We start from the raw sequence: 20,384 nt of genomic DNA, 5'->3' as shown, positions 1-20,384 counted from the left end.
ATTAGTTTATAAACGAATTCCAAAAAAAGAAGTTAAATAGCACTTGTTATAAGAACATTATTGTTTCTTTTTTTAATCCGATAAAAAATATATGCTATATATGCTTTATATATATATATATATATATATATATAAACGAAGACATAAAATACAGATCAATACTTATTCAGACAGACGGCTTGGTAGCCGCAATGGTTAATATGACAGGACCTTCCAACTGTTGTGAAGCTGCTGGTTTGAATCCCACCAGAGTATGTTTATAAATGTTTGTAAACTTCTTTTATGTACTTTAAGCAATTCATATATATATATATATATATATATATATATATATATATATATATATATATATATATATATATATATATTAGTCCTATACAATTATGACATAAAATATTGATAATACCTTTGTTTTGTGAATTAAGAAGTATATATGGAATAATAGAAACTAACCACAAAATTTTGAAATGTGTGTATTGTGAAGCTAACCTAAATTTTCTTTTGTACCAAATTTATATATTCACTATTTCAAATATGGGCAAAAAAAATAAACAAAGTGGCCCTTCATTGGGGCGGGCATTAATTAAAGATAGGTTTGGACATCATGTGGGCAAAAAAATGGTATCAAACGACTCTATGGTAAGTATGATATTTATATCCTTCTGTTTTTATTTTTTTTTTATTTCTCCAAAAGCTACATACAACTGAATTAAATGATGGCTATGAATGGGGAAGATTAAACTTACAGTCAGTTACTGAGGAGTCATCGTTTCAAGAATTTCTTTCTACAGCTGAATTAGCTGGCACTGAATTTCAAGCTGAAAAATTAAATATAAAATTTATAAATCCACAATCAAATGTTGGTCTCTTAACTCATGATGAGATAAAAAAAGTAAAGGATAAGCATCAAAAGTTTCAAACATCTTTAACAATTCCAAGAAGGTAATTAAAATATTTATGTATTAAATGAAATATAATATTTTTTATAGACCTCCTTGGACCTCTGATATGACTCCATCAGAGTTGGATAGAAATGAGAAAGATAATTTTTTGGATTGGAGGAGATCATTAGTTTCCTTGCAAGAAATTGAAGGTATTTTATTAACACCTTATGAGAAAAATTTGGAATTTTGGAGGCAGCTTTGGAGAGTAATTGAAAGGAGTGATGTTGTTGTTCAAATTGTGGATGGCAGAAATCCATTATTATTTCGATGTGAGGATCTAGAAAAGTATGTTAAGGAGTTGTCAAAAGATAAGATCAATTTAATTCTTATAAATAAAGCAGATTATCTAACAGAATGCCAAAGGAAATTATGGGCAAAATATTTTGATTCAGTTAATTTAAGGGCTATTTTCTACTCTGCATTAAATGAAAAAGTTGTTAGTCACACCGAAGAAGAGGATATTCCAGAAGAAAATTCACCAAATGTTGATAAGGAAGTCTTAAAGCAAGATATTATAGAATTGGAGAAAGCTGTTGAAAAGAAAGCAATTGTATTGGATAATATTTTGTCTAAAATAGAGAGTATGCTTAGTGAGGAGAATTTGGTTGGTGGGTCTGATGATCACATTCAAAACTCTTTTGAACTAGTTTCAAGAGAACAACTTATTGAAATATTTCGGACAATTCACAAAGGCTCTAAGTTTACTGAAGGTATTACAACAATAGGTTTAGTTGGATATCCTAATGTTGGAAAAAGTTCAACAATCAATTCATTGCTATGTGCCAAGAAGGTATCGGTCTCAGCAACTCCTGGTAAAACTAAACATTTCCAAACTTTGTATCTTGATTCTGATATACTTTTATGTGATTGCCCTGGTTTGGTGATGCCTAGCTTTGTTTTTACAAAGGCTGAAATGATTTTAAATGGTATATTGCCTATTGATCAAATGAGAGATCATGTTCCTCCTATTAATTTAGTTACATCATTAATTCCAAGGCATGTAATAGAAAATCGTTATGGAATTATGTTACCACAGCCACTAGAAGGAGAAGATCCGGACAGAAACCCCACTGCAGAAGAATTATTAAATGCATATGCATGTAAGGCATTTATTTAATCTTTAATTTATTCTTCTTAATTATGTTTTCATATTTTATTATTTTAATATGTTTTCCTTTTATTTTTATAGCTTTACTATTTATTATATAGGTCCAATTATTTATTTCATATTTGATTTATTTAAGATAACAGGGGTTTTATGACAGCTAATGGACAACCAGATAATCCTAGAGGTGCAAGATATATTTTAAAGGATTACATGAATGGCAAATTATTGTACTGTCATGCTCCACCTGATATAAGACAAGCGGAGTACCACATATGGCCTGAAAAGAAGCCAGTTAATTCAGTTAAAATGTTACCTCCTAGGCAAGCCAGGGCTATTAGGGTGAGTTTTCAATAAAAAATTATACACAATTTTATCTGTATGAGACAACCTGAAATCTAGAATTCTTTTTAGACTAATAAAATAACATCTGGGGATATTGATAAAGTATTTTTTACTGGAGTTAGTCAAAGTGTTCATATGAAAGGAGTGCAAGGAAAAAGTGTAGGATTGGTAGTTCAAGGGTAAATTAATGTTACATTCTTTTCTCTAAAAAATGTTTAAAATAAATATTTAATATTTAAGAAAGTAAAATTGAACTTTAATTAAAAAATGGTCCAAAATTTTTTGATTAATTACTGAATGACAAGTAGTAACTATATATGTTTAGCTAATTATTTTCTACTACTTTACCTTTAACAAAATAATCGCCATTGGAAACAAATTTAATCTTTGTAAAAACAATTTAATAACCGAAATCAACTCACTAAAGGAGTCATCTTGCTTAAATGTACAAGTAAAGTATATTGCCGTTTGTTTTAATACAAATCTTCACTATAGTTTTAGGAAACATAGTTTTAAAAACAACGATAATTATTGTATAATTACGTATAACAAATACTTATTTATATATGTAATTATTTTAATTAACACATCAGTACTTATTTATAATTCTTATTTAAGAACGTCGCAAGAAAATAATGTCGCTAAACCATGGAAAGCAGAAAATAAACATCGCAATAAGAAAAAGAAAGAGAAGTTAAGAAGAGTATATGCTCACCTGGACCAACATTGACTATTCTTACTATATTATAGCAATGTGATGATTGTTATTGTAGCATTTTTAAGATGTATTAATTAAATAGATAATTCTAACTCTTTTGTTTTGAAATGTTATTAATATGACCTTTCCTTAACAAATTTACATTCTTAAATACTTTATATATGTAGCACTGCTTTTACTTTTTGTGTAAGGATACAATTTGAAGTAAGCTTTAATGTTCAGTAAAATTGACGTTATAAGCAAGATGAACTTGCGGATATGGAACTCATTAGCAGAAGGAAGAAATAGCGCTAACGAAGATCAAAAGCTTTTAAAATATGTAAAGCCTCTATATTTTCAATCAGGTAAATAGTGTTTGTACATTTAAATTTAATCATTTCAGTTATCTAGTAACTATGCATATTTCAAATTTGGTTATTACTATTGTTGAACATTAAAACTTTTACAGTGATTGGTAACCAAATAAAAAAAATTCTTTGATATTTTAAGTGTTTATTGTCATAAATTTTATTATTCATTAGTGCTACTATATTTATTATATACAGGAAGAAACTAAAATGTTGTCATTTTGCATTTTATAGCATATTTAGCAAATTTAATGATTTTTGAAAGATTACTAATCTTACGTAGATTACTACCTTCTGGCCGCTGCCCGATCAGCATAAGAAATTTTAAAAATGACTTTTTTGAAATTATTTTTCATTATAGAAAGTAGACTGATTGCTGCGAATTTAGAATGATATAAGATTAGTACTTCTGAATCTATATAGAAACTGAAAAATCTTGTAATTGCTGAAATTAAAGCCAATTTTTAAATGAGAAAGTAATTTTGTTTATATTTAGATAGCTTTTTAGTGTAATAATGAGACAAAAATCATTAAGATAACCACATTTGGAAAAGTAAATTTGTTATATTATCAATCAAAGGATATATAAATAGTTTACTGAATAAAATTATACACAACTTTGCTTAGAAAAAAATGATAACTGATACTAATTTTAATTAAAAACAATACTATGTAAAATAGGTCTTTGACATTTTTCTTCAAAGGCATGAAGAATCTCCTCAATATCATTGTCAAGATCTTCAGCTTTAGCAATCTGAAAAAAAAGGTATTACTAAAACTTTTGAGGTATTTGAACTGATTACCAATATGCATAAATCACTTATTAGAAAAGCCCCTATAGTGGCTTCTTCTAGATTATCTTGAATGTCTATATTAATTACATGCACTATAGAATTATCTGATGGTGCTTTATTCTCCATAAATTCTAAAACCTGATCGTATACCCTTTCCTCACAAGTAATTAAAATATCAAATTTTTGGTTGGTTTCTTGAAATTTTTCAGGGTGGCTTTTAATTCTTCTATTTCTGTCTAAAGTATGCAACAGCCCATTTTGAGTATACCTATTGTAATTTGAATAAGGAAGTAATATTTAATGATTTTTATTCTGTTAAAAACAAAAGCATTAATTATTTTAAAAAGGATACAATGATTTATCCTTTTCTAATAAATCATGATATATATCATCATAAGATGTCCCGAATTCATATACATTTGGTTTATCTGCTGCTGATCCTGGAAGCTTTACTTTTTCACCTGTCCCAAAAGATCTAACGTCAAAGCCTTTTTTTGAGAGAAAAGCATGAGCCTCCATACTCCTGTTCATATTACTTGAGCATATCACAGCGAATCGCAAGTCACTTATAGTACCCATTATATTACAGAATTCGGTTCAAATATGCTTAAATCAATTCAGTCAAGATATTTATTATTTATTATTTAGGTATTAATTTGGTAAATGAAGTTCATAACAAACAATCAAACATCGTTTGAAAAACATCAAACATTACAAATATATCTATTTAAAGTATATAGTAAATGTACGACATATAAGATTGGTATCAACTGGTATTTTTATTTATATTTTATACAATCCAATAAAAAAACCATATGACAATATTAGGTTAGTTAATATCTGAAATAGACAGGTCTAAAGATGTCGGTAACACTTCAAAAAATATTAAAATATCGATAGTTTCTCAAAATAGACTACTGAATCTATTGGAATATTAGAACATTAAAGTATGAAAATGCACCTGCTATAGAAATTATGGTAATTGTAAGGAACTGTCGATATGTTTAAACAGAAGTATCGGTATTTTCTATTCTCCATCATATCGATATATATCGAAATTTCCAAATGGATATATCGATATTTTAAAAAGTATTTGCGAGAACAACTAAATCTTCTTTTGTTGATTTTCAGTTTCTTATAATCAATTTAAAACCACTAAAACTAGTAAAATTGTAGTAATGTTCCTTTATTAGTATATTTATGATTATGTTATTGTATTGAAATAATTAGTGTAATTAATGAAATATAAATATTTAAAAACATATTTTGTATCATGATTATAAATATTACAAATTTTATTGACAAATATTTAAAGAGTTATGTCAGTTTATATGACAGTTTTCGCTATGTTGTTTTTATATTTATAGCTTTAGAGAATTTGTTTTCTTTAAAATATTAAGAATATAGATATTACAAGCGTATATACACAATTTTTTAAAATTGTTATCGTTGGTGAAAGAGTCATAAATTGAAACATATTAAATTAAATATATTTACATTTTATAATTTTAACATTCAAATACATATTAACGCATAAATTAAATACATATTTTATTATTCTCAATATGCCTATAAGACGGCACTGCAATCCGGTTAATATTAAAAGAATTTGGGATGCTATTAGATCAGCAACTGTATCCCATCAATCTTCTGATATAAATCGTATTTTGAAATATGTCCAAAAGTTTGAAATATGTACACAAAGCCAGATGGAAGAATATATTCAACAAGCTCTTAAAGACAATTTGATTGTGTAAGTATCTGTCCCAACATAGAATAAAACAAAGTAAATTATGTTTTGTAGTTCTCGAAAAAATTCTATAGAACCAAACAGTCCAACTTATAAAATAACAGATCAGGAATTAGTAAGTGATTTTACTGTGTTTTTAAAGCCAATAATGGAGTGTGGCCTTTTTTAGCCACAGCTTGACGGTAAAGATTGGTATTGTTTCGAATGTCATATGGCAGGGGATGTAATACCTTGCAAGAATTGTTTTCGTGTATATCACATTGATTGTATTAAAATAGGTCGAAACAAATTTGAAAATCAAAAACGCAGGTAAAAGTTTTAATGCTACTTATTATAAATATAAAATTATATTAATTCTAATTCACTTATTATTTTACTAATTCAATTTAAACGATTTTATCAATCTTTTTTGTATTATTTTATATCATGATTTAATATTAAAACAATGGATTGTAGTTATCAGAAACAACTAGTAATAAGCCATAATACATCAGAACATATAGGTGAAACAGAAGAAAGTGAAATTCATATTCATACAACAACAGAGAAATATAATGATGCTGTAACTAATAATACATATGATGAAGGTTTATGTAGTATATGCAACATCATTAATATTGATGAATGTGATTTGGATAAATCTGAAATGAATTATCTATTAAAATTTGTTTTGCAACGAATCAGGGCTTGGGTAAGTATAAGAATAGTTATTATAATGCCAGTTTTTTAATATAAAAATTAAAATGTTTAAATTCTAGAATACAAAATGTTTATGTATATTATTATAAAGATAAGCCCCTAATATCTTAAATAATATAGTTTTATTTATAATAACAAATAAGTATGTGGTCTTATTATATTACAATACTTTATCTGCTTATTTTATTTAATATTTTGTCTGATTAATGCATTTTAAAAACTAATAAGTGGAATAAATAATTTTAATAAGAAAATAATGTTATATGATCAAGTCAGTAATAATATAAGGTATGGTTATCTCTGACAGAGATGACATGAATTGACTGCCATGAGCCTTCAATTTGATCCCGCTAGACTTTTCTTGTGAGGTTTTTTTGAGATCCCAAATCATTGCCAATAAGCAGCAATTGATTGATGCTTTCAAAGCTAATATAATTACCTCCCAAATTCAGCTGGATCTATGGGATGGTGGCATTGGAAATTAGACTCAAATTAATGTCACAGTGAGAAGCCAAGGCGGATGTTTGAACTATTTTATATTCCATATATAACTGGATACATGGGCCTTTCAAATAAAATAATAATTTCGTGAATACATAATACGACTTGTTTCATTCCATTTAAACATAGACCTGCCCTTATTGAAAAACCATATTCATAAGTTTTGTCTTTCTGAAGAATAATGTTATTTTGTGGTTTAAAATACGTTGTAAATACACTCTTTACTCAATGTAGTCTTCCTGGTCGCCAATGTTTGTATGTATTTATATATTCCATCCCTAAAATTGTAATTGTTCTCTTTCAAAGTATCTTTTCATCAGATGAAAATTATTTAAGACATAAAAACAGTTAAAAGTTAGAGGGAGTTAAATTTAATGATCAGGGTGTATTGGGTGTTTTTTGGGCTCTCTCAGAATGTGTTTTGTTTTAATTAATTTCGTTCTATGTATAAATTAGATTTTTTCTTACAAGTTTTGTTGAAATTTGAGATTATCCACGAACGTTTGATTTGCTCTTTTTCTGGATTTATAAACTCTTGTTTTGATTCTGGATCATGATTACAAGTAATGATGAAACAATGCAGAACATTTAGTTAATGAATTGGACACCTATAGGCAGGTAGCTTTGTGAAACTTAAAATATCAGCAAAAATATTGTTCACTCTGCCTAATGAGATGCTTAAAACTATAGTCGAGGCTCTTTCAGTTAACGAGCATCACCTATTATTTATCGAATCTGTATGATATCCTCGGAAGATGCCCTAAATGCATATGCATTTGATAAATATTGTATATTATTTTTAGACATTTACGAATAGCATAAGTAAACCATTTCTGATAATAACGTAAATACTTAATTTACATAATGTTACAACGTTATTTCGCATCATTGTGAAAATATTTTTCTGTTTTTTTTTTTAAGTTACCAAATACTATAACGCATACAATGGCAGAAGAGGATCGACCGTCATGGTTAACAGAAACCGAACTAACCTGGAGATCTCACCAGTTATTTTTTGAACATAAAGACATGGCTCTTATCGGAGTGAATTTAAATACGGACTCGTACAATGTCCTTTCTGAATTTTTAGCGGATATTTATACGATTCAACACAATGTCGCTATCTTTCACGGGCGTAAGTTGATTAGTAACAAATGTATTTAATATATATGATTTTTAGCACCTTAAATGTTGTAGTTGAATCTCAAGAATATGAAGCTAGTGAATATGTTGTAAGGGATACTTTGCACGATATTAATGAGCTAAAAAATTGTTCCGACTGTTATAAACACAGCAATGAAAAGATAAACGAACGATGGTTTGCCTTACCGTGTCGTAATCCCCATATGCTTGTTTGGGCTAAGCAAAAGGGATATTCTTATTGGCCCGCAAAGGTAATTTGTTACTTTTAATTTTATTACAGCTTATATATATATATATATATATATATATATATATATATATATATATATATATATATATAATACAGGCAAAATAAATCTTAAATAATAAAATTAAAATGTATTCTAATTATGTTATAAAATTAATTTATGCAATCCATTGTCGTTGTCGAACAACCTATAGTTCCTTTTTAAAATAGTTTAAAGGTAGTTATGTAATTATTAGGTATTTATGTAAAAGACGTAGTAGTCCTTACTTAGTCTCTTATATGATATTGTTAATGTTTCTTTTCATATTCCTTTCTCGCTAGCCTTATCCAATAAGTCGATTTAGCCACAGAAGATGAGGAATTTGTTCACTATTCAGTCGACAGGCCTGTCCAAAGTATTACAATCTGTCTCTAGATTTGCTCCTTAATTGTAAATAAATCGTCGTAGATTGATCAAATAACTCCATTAATAAACATTAGAATTTGCCTTTTTTTATTCTTTGTGATTCCACAATCTGCCCTATAGGCAATAAGTATTTCTTATGTCTATATTATATTTACATGCAGAAAATCACTTCATTAAGGGATGTTCTGTTTAAAATATTATCTTAATTAATTAGTCTTATTCTAAAGTTTATATATGTCCAGTAATCAGATCAGGTGTTGTTAAACGTTTTAGTCTACGCACTTCACTATCACGTCGCATATTTAGCTGATTAGCGAGTACGTTGGGATGCACTGACACTCTTTCGAAGTACTTCACACAAACACGTTGAATTACACTCGTTATAGGTTCTAGAGGAATATCGCCTTGTATCACTTTATTTGAAATATAGTATGGAGCATCAACAATGGCGCGCAACACTTTATTTTGGAACCGTTGAATGATGGATATATTAGATTTGCTAGCGGTACCCCATAGTTGGATTCCATATGACCAAATAGGCTTGAGTATAGACTCATACAGCAATACCTTGTTATCTAATGATAACTTGGATTTGCGCCCGATGAGCCAAACATTTGATATAATTTCAGACGAAGTTGTTTTCGTTTATAGAGTATGTGCTTCTTCCAGGTTAGGCATCGATCTAAGTACAAACCAAGATATTTAACTTGCTCTGCTTGGAGCAGTTGACGATGATTGATATTCACTGGTGGATATGTTCTTCTAAGCAGGGTAAACGTTACATGCGTAGATTTTGTTTCATTGACTTTAATGCGCCATGTCTTCAACCATAATTGTATTTGATCCAGGTGGGTTTGTAGGTATATTGATGTTGTGACTGGATCTTCATGGGATGCCAAGATTGCTGTGTCGTCTGCGTATGTTGCCACAGTAGTTATTTTTGTGGTGGGAAGATCGGCCGTATACAGAAGGTACAGTACTGGACCCAGTACATTACCTTGCGGAACTCCTGAATATATGGGATTTAATTCGGTATGTTCATCGCCTTGATTTACAATAAAATGTCTATCAGTGAGATACGATTTGAGTAACTGATAGTCCGTATGAGGGAGAAGTTTCTTTAGTTTAACCTGCAAGCTCGTATGCCATACTTTGCAAAAGCCTGAGATATGTCTAGAAAAGCGGCCGAACAATATCTTTTGGCATTTAGGTCAGTGTTTATTTTGTTTACAAGTCTGTACACTTGTTCTATAGTCCCATGCTTATTGCGAAACCCAAACTGATGTTCTGGAATAATTTTTATTTTTTCTATTATATAGTTTAGCTTCTTGATGTATAGTTTCTCGAAAACTTTCGAGATTATCGGTAAATAAACTTATAGGCCGGTAGGTGGTCACATCTTCTGGTATTTTTCCTGGTTTAAGAATCATTAGTATTTTAGCTTCATTCCAGATGCTAGGGAAGTAATTAATTCGTAACATAGCATTAAATATAAATGTTAGTAGTTTCATACCCTTTTCTGATAGTTCTTTTAAACTTTTACCAGTAATTAAGTCATAACCATAAATAATAATAAGTTAAAAGTGTTTTGAGAAAATGTCGACCTTATCTTTATTGCTTCTAGTCCAATTATTTTCGCTTGTTTTAATAGGTGGGTTATGCTGCTGGGGTCTCTTAAGCTTTCTTGTTGCTTTCCACAACGAATAGTCTGTAGCCTCAGTAGGTGTCAAATTCTCTAGGTATTCTTGAATGCTTTGGTTTTGTTCATTTTGAATTAGTTCTTTCAGCTCTTTTATTGCTCTATTAAATTTTCTCTTATTCTATTTAGTCCTTTGCTGTTGCCAATTTCGTCGTAACTTTCTTTTTTCTGCTATCTTTTTCTGTATATGTATACACTTTTGTTTTTCTGTACATGATATATGTATTTTTTCTTGGAAAATGTTTCATTGTTAGGAGTCGCGGAGTATGCTGCCTCCTGTATATTTTTTGTAATGTGAAATGAAACTGCCATTTCTATGTCAATTTCAGTTTGTAACGGTAAGTTTAGAGATATATTTCGGTCTAAGTTTTCTCTTAATGAGGACCAGTTAGTTCTATTATTGCATAGAGAAGGGGGTTTATCTTTGATGGCAATTTTTGAAAAAAATGTTACTATTATTGGTGAATGATCAGAAGACAGGTCAAAACATGATTCATTCTGCATGACACTTTTTTGTATCAATATTTTTTGTAATACAGAAATCTATAGTATCTGGCTTTTCATTTCTGCCTGAAGGCCAATATGTTGGTTCATCAGTAGAGATATGTTGTAAATTATCTGTCTTTATTGCTTTTAGCAGTTCTCTACCTTTTGAGGTTATTATTCTTGAACACCACATTAAATGTTTTGCATTGTAATCTCCTCCGGCTATAAATCTATTAGCTAGCGTACTGAAGAATTCTTGAAAGTGTTCTGCCTTGTTGTTATGTTTGGGTGGGCAATAAATTGCAGACATTGTTAATGGTCCATGGACTTCCTCTATGGTTATACTGGTTGCTTTCATGTAGTCTTTGCGGAATTTTTCTTTTTCGAAATGCTTTATATCATCTCGAATGATTCTGGTGGGTTGGCTGGTAGGTGTGGATTGTTTTTGTTATGGTTGATGCCTTTTTTCTCTTAAGACTGGATATAGTTTCTGCTGCAGTTGTTTGTGAACTGCGCAGCCCTTGAGGTTCGTTGGATGATTTGCGTTACAGTTAGCACATTTCACTTTTTCATCGGGAACTTTACGAGTGCAATCTCCTGTTTTGTGTTCTCTGCACATTTTACGCATCTAAATGATTTGCGACAGTAAGTTTTTGTGTGCCCGTGCGCTTGACACCTCGTGCATTGTGGTATAATTATTTTTGTGTGTGGTGGTTCGCATTTAATAATGTTTTATAATTTGGTGATTTCATACACCGCCTTATTATTAGGTTTTAAATCACTATAGAACATAGGCAGAGGTTTTTTTGTTGTGCGATGTCGTATATTGTGAACATTTACAATATACGACACCTTGTTCAGCTAGGGCTACCTTGATGGTGTTAAAGTCCGTCCCGTGATGTAATCCTTTTAACAGGAATTTAAATGTTCTCTCGGATTTAGGCCTGAATGTATGGTACTGGGTGTTTCTTTCGTCTAGTTCTTTTACTAGAACTTTAAAGTGCTCCGCTTCGAACAAATTGAATTTTTATTGTTTCATAGCTCACTGTTTTAATTGTGTAGTTCTTAGTGATGGTTTTCAATAGGTCATGGATGTGTTTTATTACTCTTACCTTATAAACTGTTATTGGTGGTGGTTTGGGAACAACTTTTTCAGGGCTTGGTTGTATATTCTCTTCGATTTCTTCCGATAGGTTGCTAAAGCTGTTTTTTGTCTCTATTAGTTTCTGTAACCAATAGTCACTGATCCTTGTTTGTTTTCTCGCAATTTCTTTTTCTGGGCTTCTCAGTCGTTTTTTATTAATGACTGTAGTCCATTCTGATGGTGAGTTTGCGTTATTGCTTATTGTTCTAATCTTATATCAAAGTGTACAGGTGATTTGGTTGAATCGCTGTGGTTTGCCATTTTTAGATTTTTAATATTTTATTTTATTTATTTTCAGAGGATAAAAAAATAAAATACATACTTTGTTTATTTCACGCACTTCATTTTTCACGTATTATTTCTTGCACTAGTTTTTGGCCAAAAATACTATAAATGAATTTCAAAAGGACTGTTGTAAAATAAGGGGAGATAATTTTAAAACACTAATAAAAATGAGATGCAGTCTTTTTGTCTGGTCACGTAAACACGTATTCACTACACTTTAGATCCGCTGAGAAATAATCGTAATAAAATACTGTTTTTTTTAAAAGAAAGGTATCTTTTTAGAGCTTTGAGCGTATTGAAAATACGTCTTCACCCTACGAAGGTGGGATGAACTATGAAAACTATGAACTGAACTATGAAAACTATGAACTGAACTATGAAAAAAATGAGAATTTGCATTAAGCATCGCATTTGCAAGACTTACGAGCTCACAGACGTCATACCGTAACAGTTTTCATGCATCTTTTTTAAGTGTTTAGTATATATACCCTATAAGACTTCGCTATACTACACAAGATCATTCTTTTAAAATTAATTACATCTTATATTAGATACGCACATAAGCATCTTATAAGCTAGAGTTACTCTGCGACTTCCTGCGTGTTAACCAGTCGCTGTACTGCTTCCACGTTGCGGATTTAGTAACCTTGTTTCATGCTTTAAAGCTAAATATTGGATAACTTCGTAAATCTATTGGATTTCGAGGTCATCGTGCAGTTTTTCGTTGGTTACGTAATCGTAGAACTTTATTTTGGCAACGTTGTATTACTAGTTAGTTTGATGTTTTAGTGCAACCCCATAGATATAAATTGGTTTTGTGATTGAGTGATCTCTTTGATTTGAGGTCGAATTGAGATTGTTCCGATTAACCGGTACAGTTGCTTGATTTTTTTTGAGTCTGATTTGTTCTGCTTTTTGTCTGACATGATATTTTCAATTTAATCTACTGTCAAAATGGATAACGAGGTATTTAGCTGATTCTATTTCAGGAGTTCGGCATCAGTCAAGCAATATAATTAGATTTTTTCATTTCGTCGCAATGCAAAATTAACATGGACAGATTTGGAATTAATAAATTGTATTATCATCTCTAATCCATTTGTAGATATTGGTGATTGCTATTTTTATTCTTTTCACGGCCTTAGGCAGACATATCTTTTGCCATAATAACATTATCAATTGTTGTTGGGATATCAGCAGTGTAGCGTAGATACAAGACTGTTCTGCTACCCCGGCTACAGGTTTAATTGTACCTTCATGCGAGGCTCTAAGTTTTCTTTCGAAAAGATATGACTCCAGCAGTGGACAATAGTCCGCGATACCAACTTGTTCATCTTGTTTAGTTCCAAACACCATACCCGGTAAAAACTTATTTCGTTTCTTCAAATGCCGTTTCAACAACGGCTGTCACTGTGCCCACTGTGCACGTGGTGGATTGTTGAGCGGTGATTTAGAAATCCAAACTGAAAATCTGGTATTTTTATACATGGTTTAATACATATTAATAGCAGTTTCCCAAATAATTTTGATATCGCAGGTAGCAGCGAAATAGGCCAGGAAGATACGATCCTTGTTCTGCCAGGTTCGTCCATCGATCGATGGACGAACCTGGTTTGTCAGATTTTTAAGAATAATTTTTTGAACCATATTAAACATTTCCGGAACTTGCTTCAGTATCAAACAGGTATTAAATATATATGTCAATAGGATGATTGATTTTCGACAGCTCATTCAATGGTTCAGGCGAAATATCATCAATTCCAGCAACCATTTTAGGATTGAGAATATCAATTTCCGTGCAAGTTCTACTGGCGAAACAAGATTTACACCTATATTGGGCTGATAAACAGGAGTTGTATCCATTTTAGATTCTATATCATTTGGTTAGAATACTAGGAAGATATTCCAGACTTTATTTTCAGGAGTGTCGCGTCTAGTGTTAGCAATACTAGAGTGTGAAGATGTTAGTTCGCTCAAGTTTTCGATTTTAATTTGATTTCATGAGGTGCCTTTCTAAATATAAAAATCCAATATCTCTTGTAATTTGTAATATTGGTGTTATTACTTGTGAACTCCAATAAGTCCCTTCCAATAATAAATGTTGGTCATATTTTTAAAAGTAAATCTTTGTATTGTGGTGCCTTTTTTTGTATCAAGATATATCTTGTATCTTGTGTCTTATAGCATAACAATATATCTTATAGTTTTTTTCACAACAACTTATTAGTATTTATATTTTTGCAGAATATTCCTATAGCTGGATTCTGTAGATCCATATGGATTTTGAAACTTGCTTATTCAAGAACAATTAATTATTTACTAATAATATTTATAGTAATAATTTACTTATATATAAATATATAATATAATATATATTATAATATAATATATAAATACTGATAATTTCAATACATTTTTTAATATTTCAAATGGAGTTTTATATTAAGTTCCATTCCAAGATATCTTGAATTGTTTAAATACGGGTATTATATACATATGATAGCATTATTGAGATGTAAAAGTTTAAGAGTTCAGTGCAGTACTTCGATAATGATTTTTGGAGTTTGTGACCCTTGCCAGAGCTTGTCGTGAGCTTGGTTTAGGCCTAAGAATATATCTGAGCAGGCTTTTTGGATAATGTTTGTGATTCTGTACACCAGGTCAATGGTGTTTTAAGACCAAACTATGTACAGCTATCGAGTTTTGATTGGCTTTAGCTTTTAATAGATACTTTAAAAATGTCCTAGCCATTACGGGTAGCAGCGCGATATTTATAGAATTTTAGTTCATTTGGTGTGTTTCCGGATGTCAGCTAATAATAATTTTAGCCATTTTCTAATTATTTGGGACATATTTTTTAATTGGAGTACTGCATTGAATAAGTTAAATCATAGTTTGCTTTTTTTGTGAGCGGACGTCGGTTTTTGTAACTCTGTAATTACTGTGTTCGGATTTGGCTATTGCTAAATGATCAATTTGACTTCGTAAATAGTTTACGAATGCTTCAGATTAACTCACGTGCAACTCCAATATTGAGATTATGTTGGTATCCAGATACACACACACACACACACACACACACACATATATATATATATATATATATATATATATATATATATATATATATATATATATATATATATATATTTAATAATTTAAGTATTCGTTATCATAAACACCATACAATTTTCGATGACTCTGTGCTGAATTTTTCATTTTTCGGTAGTAAAAAAGCAATATATCACATAGTCACAGTGTAGGCTGTATGTTACAGCTAAAAAGTACGGCTTTGGAATCATATTAAGATAATTTTATAATATATATATATATATATATATATAATATAACCTTTTGTTTTAATATTTTTCAGATATATCGTGATTTATATATATATGAGTATAAATTTTTTCACCTATTTACGACCTTATAGAATAAACAGTTATAAAATTTGCAGTGTTTTTAGTTAGCTTTATACCGTTTACTCTAATAATTTTATATATTTTTGTTACTTTATTAACTTCGTAGTTTTCATATAATTGACATGCTTCATAAAAGATCAAACTTCGTTTATCGTACTTATGGAGCAGAAGCAACGTGTCAAGAAAAATCTGAGCTGAAGAAGAATCAGCTTCAGCCAAAGCGTGAAACAGCGATGTACAGCAGAAATTGATTGCGGGTACAAGAACGTCGTTCTACAACTTCAGTTTGCCTCCTTTTCAGTGGAATCAAAATAGTCTACGAGTAGTTGAAAGATTCCAATGAGGAATAATTATTCAAAATCAACGTCAAATGTATCAAGTCTGTTGCTTCCGTTTTCAGATGATCGTTATAGATTCCTATACATTTTATGACAATAATAATCGAAAATCTCAGTCTATTCAGAGAGAAATATTGTTTAGCTTACAAGCATTGCGAAATTAAATACATTAGAAACGTGCGTTTGCATTTTTCTTTCTTCTTCATTGAGTCTGACAGAGCCATAACCACGCGTAGTCAAGTAGTGTTAATAAATTAATGTTCTAGGTTATAAGAGAAACTCCATCCCATTGTGATGTTAGGTTCTTTGGTGGCAAACATGAGCGAGCTGATATCCAAAAATGCTACGTTAAACCAATAACAGTAACCAAAGAAGAACTAAAGGTAAAAAAAAAGATTGATATTTTTATATACTAATATTGGCTGCCTCTTAGATTAAAATTTCCTTAGCTTTTACTAAAGCTTTTGATGAGTTAAAATATCATCAGAAATTGTTGACAGATCCCCAAGAACTAGAAAGAGTAAAAGCCTACATTAAAGCAAAAAAGATTATTAAACCGGATATGACATTTGCGGTAAAACCTACGGAGATTGTTGAAAATGTGGAGCTGGTAAACTCGAAAGTTGGATCTAGCACACAGAAGAAAAAACGATATATAAACGGTAGGGTCGTGATACTATGTTATCTACATTTAACATTAATCATTGCTATGGTTACTAATTAAATTAACTTATTTTAGATACACCAAGTGATTTAATGGACACAAAGAAACCTAAAACAGATTCTGAACAGTCACATCATGATATTTCAGGTAATGTTATTGACATTTCTGATGGAGATGAAGAAACAAGTTATTCATTTAGAAGAGATATTCAACAAGAAAATATAAGGTAGGTAGATTGAATATGTTAGGTAGAAATTCAATAGAAGTTTCAAATTTGAATTTTATTTCAATGGAAATTATATTTACTTCACACAATCTATAAATATTGTATTTTTATGGGTCTGTTATATTTTATGTTTTCTCCTATGATTTGTATTTATGTACCAAATATTCAAGATTTTATCAGCAAGGCGAGTTTCGTTGTTCTATCGAAAACGGAAACAATAAAAAATAGACATAAACCTCATAAAATTATTGCAATCATACATTATATATTATGTTATTGGCTTAAAGAAATGTTTGTTTAAGTTTCATTGATTAAATATAAATGCACATGTTGTATTTTTGAATTTCTCCACAATCAATCAGAGGTATGATATAATTCGTTATAAAATAAATATGGCAACTTATTGTTATATGTAACGATACATTATGTGCAAGTGATAACATGCTTGTTTATATGATTTCTATTTTTAGTATGGATGACAGTGAACAAGTGTCTAGTTCAACAGAAAGTTGTAAAAATACTAATCAAGAAGGTGAAATGCAACGGCTCGACCAACCCTATAGTGACTCTGTAGAGAAAGTAAGTGATATATGGAATTATAATGAACTGTTGCTATTATATCTTTTTTAATCAATTTGTGTTTTTACTGAAAAAATATGTGAATGCCTTTAACAATCATCTTCCTTAGATGCGTCGGAAACTGGAATCATTACCCAATAAGGATGCAATAATTAGATGTGCAATGAATTGTATGCAAGAAGAAATTGACAAGATTACAAACGATCATAACGATCACTTAAAGAGGTTGTTTGAATCACATAATGCCCAGATTTCAGAAACCAAAAAGAAACAATGGGTAAGTTGTTTTTTTTTGTAATTTCCTATAATTATTCTGGATTTATGAGAAAATCTAGTTGTATGTAATGTTAATAAAAATGGAATAATATAACAAAATTATATAAAATGTGGGTTTTCTTTTAATTGTAAAATGCATTTTATTATTAGTAGTAGATATTTTGCTGCAATTTAATGTGTCAAAATCTTCGTATAATTTTTGTCATGTTTTTTCTTTTGTTTCAGTGTTACTATTGCGAGCAGGATGCGATATATCATTGCTGTTGGAACACAGCATATTGTTCACAGACTTGCCAACAACAACACTGGCAGGCTGAACACAAGAAAGTTTGCAGGCGTAAACGGCAGAATTAAACACCTTTATCTGTTTGCATCTTGTGTAGTTTTGTTAAGTTTGTTAAGTCAGTTATGAGAGATCATAATTAGCTTTATAAGTTAAATAATGTTTACTATTTGTTTCCAATATAATTTAGTAGGTATACTGAAAGTATTTTACCTTATTCTAAAAGAAATCCAGGGTATTTATGTTTATTTTTATTCATGCTTTTAAATATTGATTGTATGCTGTTTCATTATTTTACTTATGTTTTATCACACATTAAAAATGATTAGTCATATATAAAATTAGTTGAATAAAGCTGTGGTTTATTTCCATTAGAGAAGACCTATCCTAGAATCCATTATAAGTGCTCATATTGTGACAACTCAGTCAATTATCTTTTACTTCTAAAAATTCAACATTTTGGAAATCCTTAATTATTCCAATATGCCTTTCCAGAAATTGCAATTCCTCTCTGGTTAACTGTTCATTTAGTTGTCTTAAAGCAGTAAGTATTTCAACCTAATAACAAAAAAATTATGAACTAACATTTAATATTCAACAATTGTGCTTCTAGAGATACATTACATAAATGAACTTCAGGTTTAAATAAAAATATATGAAAACAAATAAGGCAAGTAGTTTCATTTATGTGTCATGATATACCTACCAGAATGACACTACTACATTAATATTGCTCACCTTTTGCTTATCACCTATTTCTCTCGATATATAATTCAGTCTTATTTGCTCCTCAATTTCTAACAATCTTTCTCTTAATAGTTTTGGTTCTCGTCTTCCAAACAAACGGATAACCTCTGGTGTTTTAAAAGCTTCAGAAATGGCTGCTTGTGTAGCCTATAATTGTTTAATTTATGAATTCAGATACATCTTGCACATGTAAAAAATATCTTAATATATATGTATATATAATTTTAACTTTAAGTAATATTTCTAAAAAAATTTAATTCTAAAATACACATTTATAACATAAATATAAACAATATTTTCAATGAAATTATATTTTTCATATGAATTAACATAACATTAACAATATACATTAATGTTTATAAATATTTGAATGAAAAACTTGAATTTTATAAGGAATAAAGGTAATGTTTTTAAAAATATTATCTTTGATTATCTAAATAATGTTACTATTTCTTTTATAAATTACAGAATAGTTTAAATTAAAAATTTTATATACTTTATATTATACCTATATAAAGTCTATTGTTAATTCAACAATGAAATAAAAATAAAACAAATTGTCAATAAATACAAATAAATAAATATTATAAATTGTTTTAAAATTATATTTAAATAACTTTATGTAATAAACTTAAAATATATTTATACATACTACCTTAAATTGTATAGAGGTTCATAGAGGTAATTAATACTTTTTATGACTCTAAATTCTAAAACTTTTGATGTAATTTGTGAATTGAAATTGTTTAATAACATAACTCACTAACTGTACAGCCCCAACAGAATCTATTAAGGATATATCACCATTAACTAATTTAGTAAGGCTTTCATTTAATTCCTTGAGCTGTTCTATTGTCTCTTCTTTGGTTTCTTCATATTCAGCTTGATCCAAACTATCTCTAAAATAATAAACATAAGAAGCAAATATTATTCATATAAATATTTATTTTTCTACTATTTACTTTTACTAAAATTATTTTTCTGTAGATAATAAACTATTATTTATTAATACCCTAATAGTACCTATTTACCTACTTGCAAGATTCCAAATCAGCTAGCTGTTCTACTAGCCGATCCAGTTGATTTTCTACATTTTGTTTTAATCTTTCGGTTTCTGTTTTCCCATGAGATGACATTTTAATTTTTTCCGTTGTCTAGTAATTTGTAAATAGCAGCTGAAAATTGAAGGTTAAAGTGTTTATTTTTTGCCACGTTTGACAGTTTATTATGCTGTTT

At 29.5% G+C, this 20,384-nt stretch overlaps 4 protein-coding genes across 6 annotated transcripts; 2 read left to right on the top strand and 2 right to left on the bottom strand.

Annotated features, from left to right (window-relative positions):
• Positions 1 to 449: 449 nt before the first annotated feature.
• Ns3 (Nucleostemin 3) lies at positions 450 to 3,204 on the top strand. 3 transcript variants are annotated; one of them, XR_013007295.1, is made up of 6 exons: positions 450 to 639; positions 695 to 942; positions 990 to 2,044; positions 2,189 to 2,391; positions 2,452 to 2,573; positions 3,013 to 3,082. XR_013007295.1 is itself a non-coding variant. In XM_076415383.1 (6 exons), the coding sequence occupies exons 1-6, from the start codon at positions 535 to 537 to the stop codon at positions 3,122 to 3,124; spliced, it is 1,833 nt and encodes a 610-aa protein (XP_076271498.1). In that variant the 5' UTR covers positions 455 to 534; the 3' UTR covers positions 3,125 to 3,204. The 3 variants fall into 3 exon arrangements, 2 of the variants coding, with proteins under 2 accessions (XP_076271499.1, XP_076271498.1); XM_076415383.1 differs by having other exon boundaries at positions 455 to 639; positions 2,464 to 2,573; positions 3,013 to 3,204; XM_076415384.1 differs by lacking the exon at positions 2,452 to 2,573 and having other exon boundaries at positions 451 to 639; positions 3,013 to 3,204.
• Positions 3,205 to 3,587: 383 nt separating this feature from the next.
• On the bottom strand, positions 3,588 to 5,095 carry Ssu72 (Ssu72 CTD phosphatase). Its single transcript, XM_076415389.1, has 3 exons — positions 4,606 to 5,095; positions 4,263 to 4,521; positions 3,588 to 4,213 (listed from the first exon to the last, which is right to left on the bottom strand). Exons 1-3 carry the CDS (start codon positions 4,830 to 4,832, stop codon positions 4,112 to 4,114), a joined length of 588 nt encoding a protein of 195 aa, XP_076271504.1. The 5' UTR covers positions 4,833 to 5,095; the 3' UTR covers positions 3,588 to 4,111.
• Positions 5,096 to 5,356: 261 nt separating this feature from the next.
• On the top strand, positions 5,357 to 18,755 carry LOC143203230 (zinc finger MYND domain-containing protein 11). The gene is made up of 12 exons (XM_076415382.1): positions 5,357 to 6,006; positions 6,058 to 6,118; positions 6,173 to 6,312; positions 6,460 to 6,694; positions 8,125 to 8,338; positions 8,401 to 8,597; positions 16,640 to 16,756; positions 16,807 to 17,035; positions 17,113 to 17,263; positions 17,734 to 17,842; positions 17,952 to 18,119; positions 18,344 to 18,755. Exons 1-12 carry the CDS (start codon positions 5,819 to 5,821, stop codon positions 18,470 to 18,472), a joined length of 1,938 nt encoding a protein of 645 aa, XP_076271497.1. The 5' UTR covers positions 5,357 to 5,818; the 3' UTR covers positions 18,473 to 18,755.
• Positions 18,638 to 20,359, bottom strand: LOC143203235 (protein LZIC). Its single transcript, XM_076415390.1, has 4 exons — positions 20,184 to 20,359; positions 19,912 to 20,047; positions 19,140 to 19,295; positions 18,638 to 18,959 (listed from the first exon to the last, which is right to left on the bottom strand). Exons 1-4 carry the CDS (start codon positions 20,282 to 20,284, stop codon positions 18,828 to 18,830), a joined length of 525 nt encoding a protein of 174 aa, XP_076271505.1. The 5' UTR covers positions 20,285 to 20,359; the 3' UTR covers positions 18,638 to 18,827.
• Positions 20,360 to 20,384: the final 25 nt, after the last annotated feature.

This window comes from Rhynchophorus ferrugineus, unplaced genomic scaffold (genome assembly GCF_030347505.1).
Source record: "Rhynchophorus ferrugineus isolate W39M unplaced genomic scaffold, kcgeb_rfMv2 rfM9, whole genome shotgun sequence".
Classification (NCBI taxonomy): Eukaryota; Metazoa; Arthropoda; class Insecta; order Coleoptera; family Curculionidae; genus Rhynchophorus; species Rhynchophorus ferrugineus.
This window is presented reverse-complemented; position numbering and strand designations above follow the sequence as displayed.

Coding starts and splice junctions, on each gene's coding strand:
- LOC143203230 (XM_076415382.1), top strand. CDS start 5,819: ATGCCTATAAGACGGCACTGCAATCCGGTTAATATTAAAAGAATTTGG. Junction 6,007..6,057: donor CTTAAAGACAATTTGATTGT/GTAAGTATCTGT, acceptor TATGTTTTGTAG/TTCTCGAAAAAATTCTATAG. Junction 8,339..8,400: donor TGTCGCTATCTTTCACGGGC/GTAAGTTGATTA, acceptor TAAATGTTGTAG/TTGAATCTCAAGAATATGAA.
- LOC143203235 (XM_076415390.1), bottom strand. CDS start 20,284: ATGTCATCTCATGGGAAAACAGAAACCGAAAGATTAAAACAAAATGTA. Junction 20,048..20,183: donor GCTGATTTGGAATCTTGCAA/GTAGGTAAATAG, acceptor TTATTATTTTAG/AGATAGTTTGGATCAAGCTG. Junction 19,296..19,911: donor CTGTTGGGGCTGTACAGTTA/GTGAGTTATGTT, acceptor AAACAATTATAG/GCTACACAAGCAGCCATTTC.
- Ns3 (XM_076415383.1), top strand. CDS start 535: ATGGGCAAAAAAAATAAACAAAGTGGCCCTTCATTGGGGCGGGCATTA. Junction 943..989: donor TCTTTAACAATTCCAAGAAG/GTAATTAAAATA, acceptor TATTTTTTATAG/ACCTCCTTGGACCTCTGATA. Junction 2,574..3,012: donor GTAGGATTGGTAGTTCAAGG/GTAAATTAATGT, acceptor TTCTTATTTAAG/AACGTCGCAAGAAAATAATG.
- Ssu72 (XM_076415389.1), bottom strand. CDS start 4,832: ATGGGTACTATAAGTGACTTGCGATTCGCTGTGATATGCTCAAGTAAT. Junction 4,522..4,605: donor TTAGAAAAGGATAAATCATT/GTATCCTTTTTA, acceptor AAATTACAATAG/GTATACTCAAAATGGGCTGT. Junction 4,214..4,262: donor TAAGTGATTTATGCATATTG/GTAATCAGTTCA, acceptor CTTTTTTTTCAG/ATTGCTAAAGCTGAAGATCT.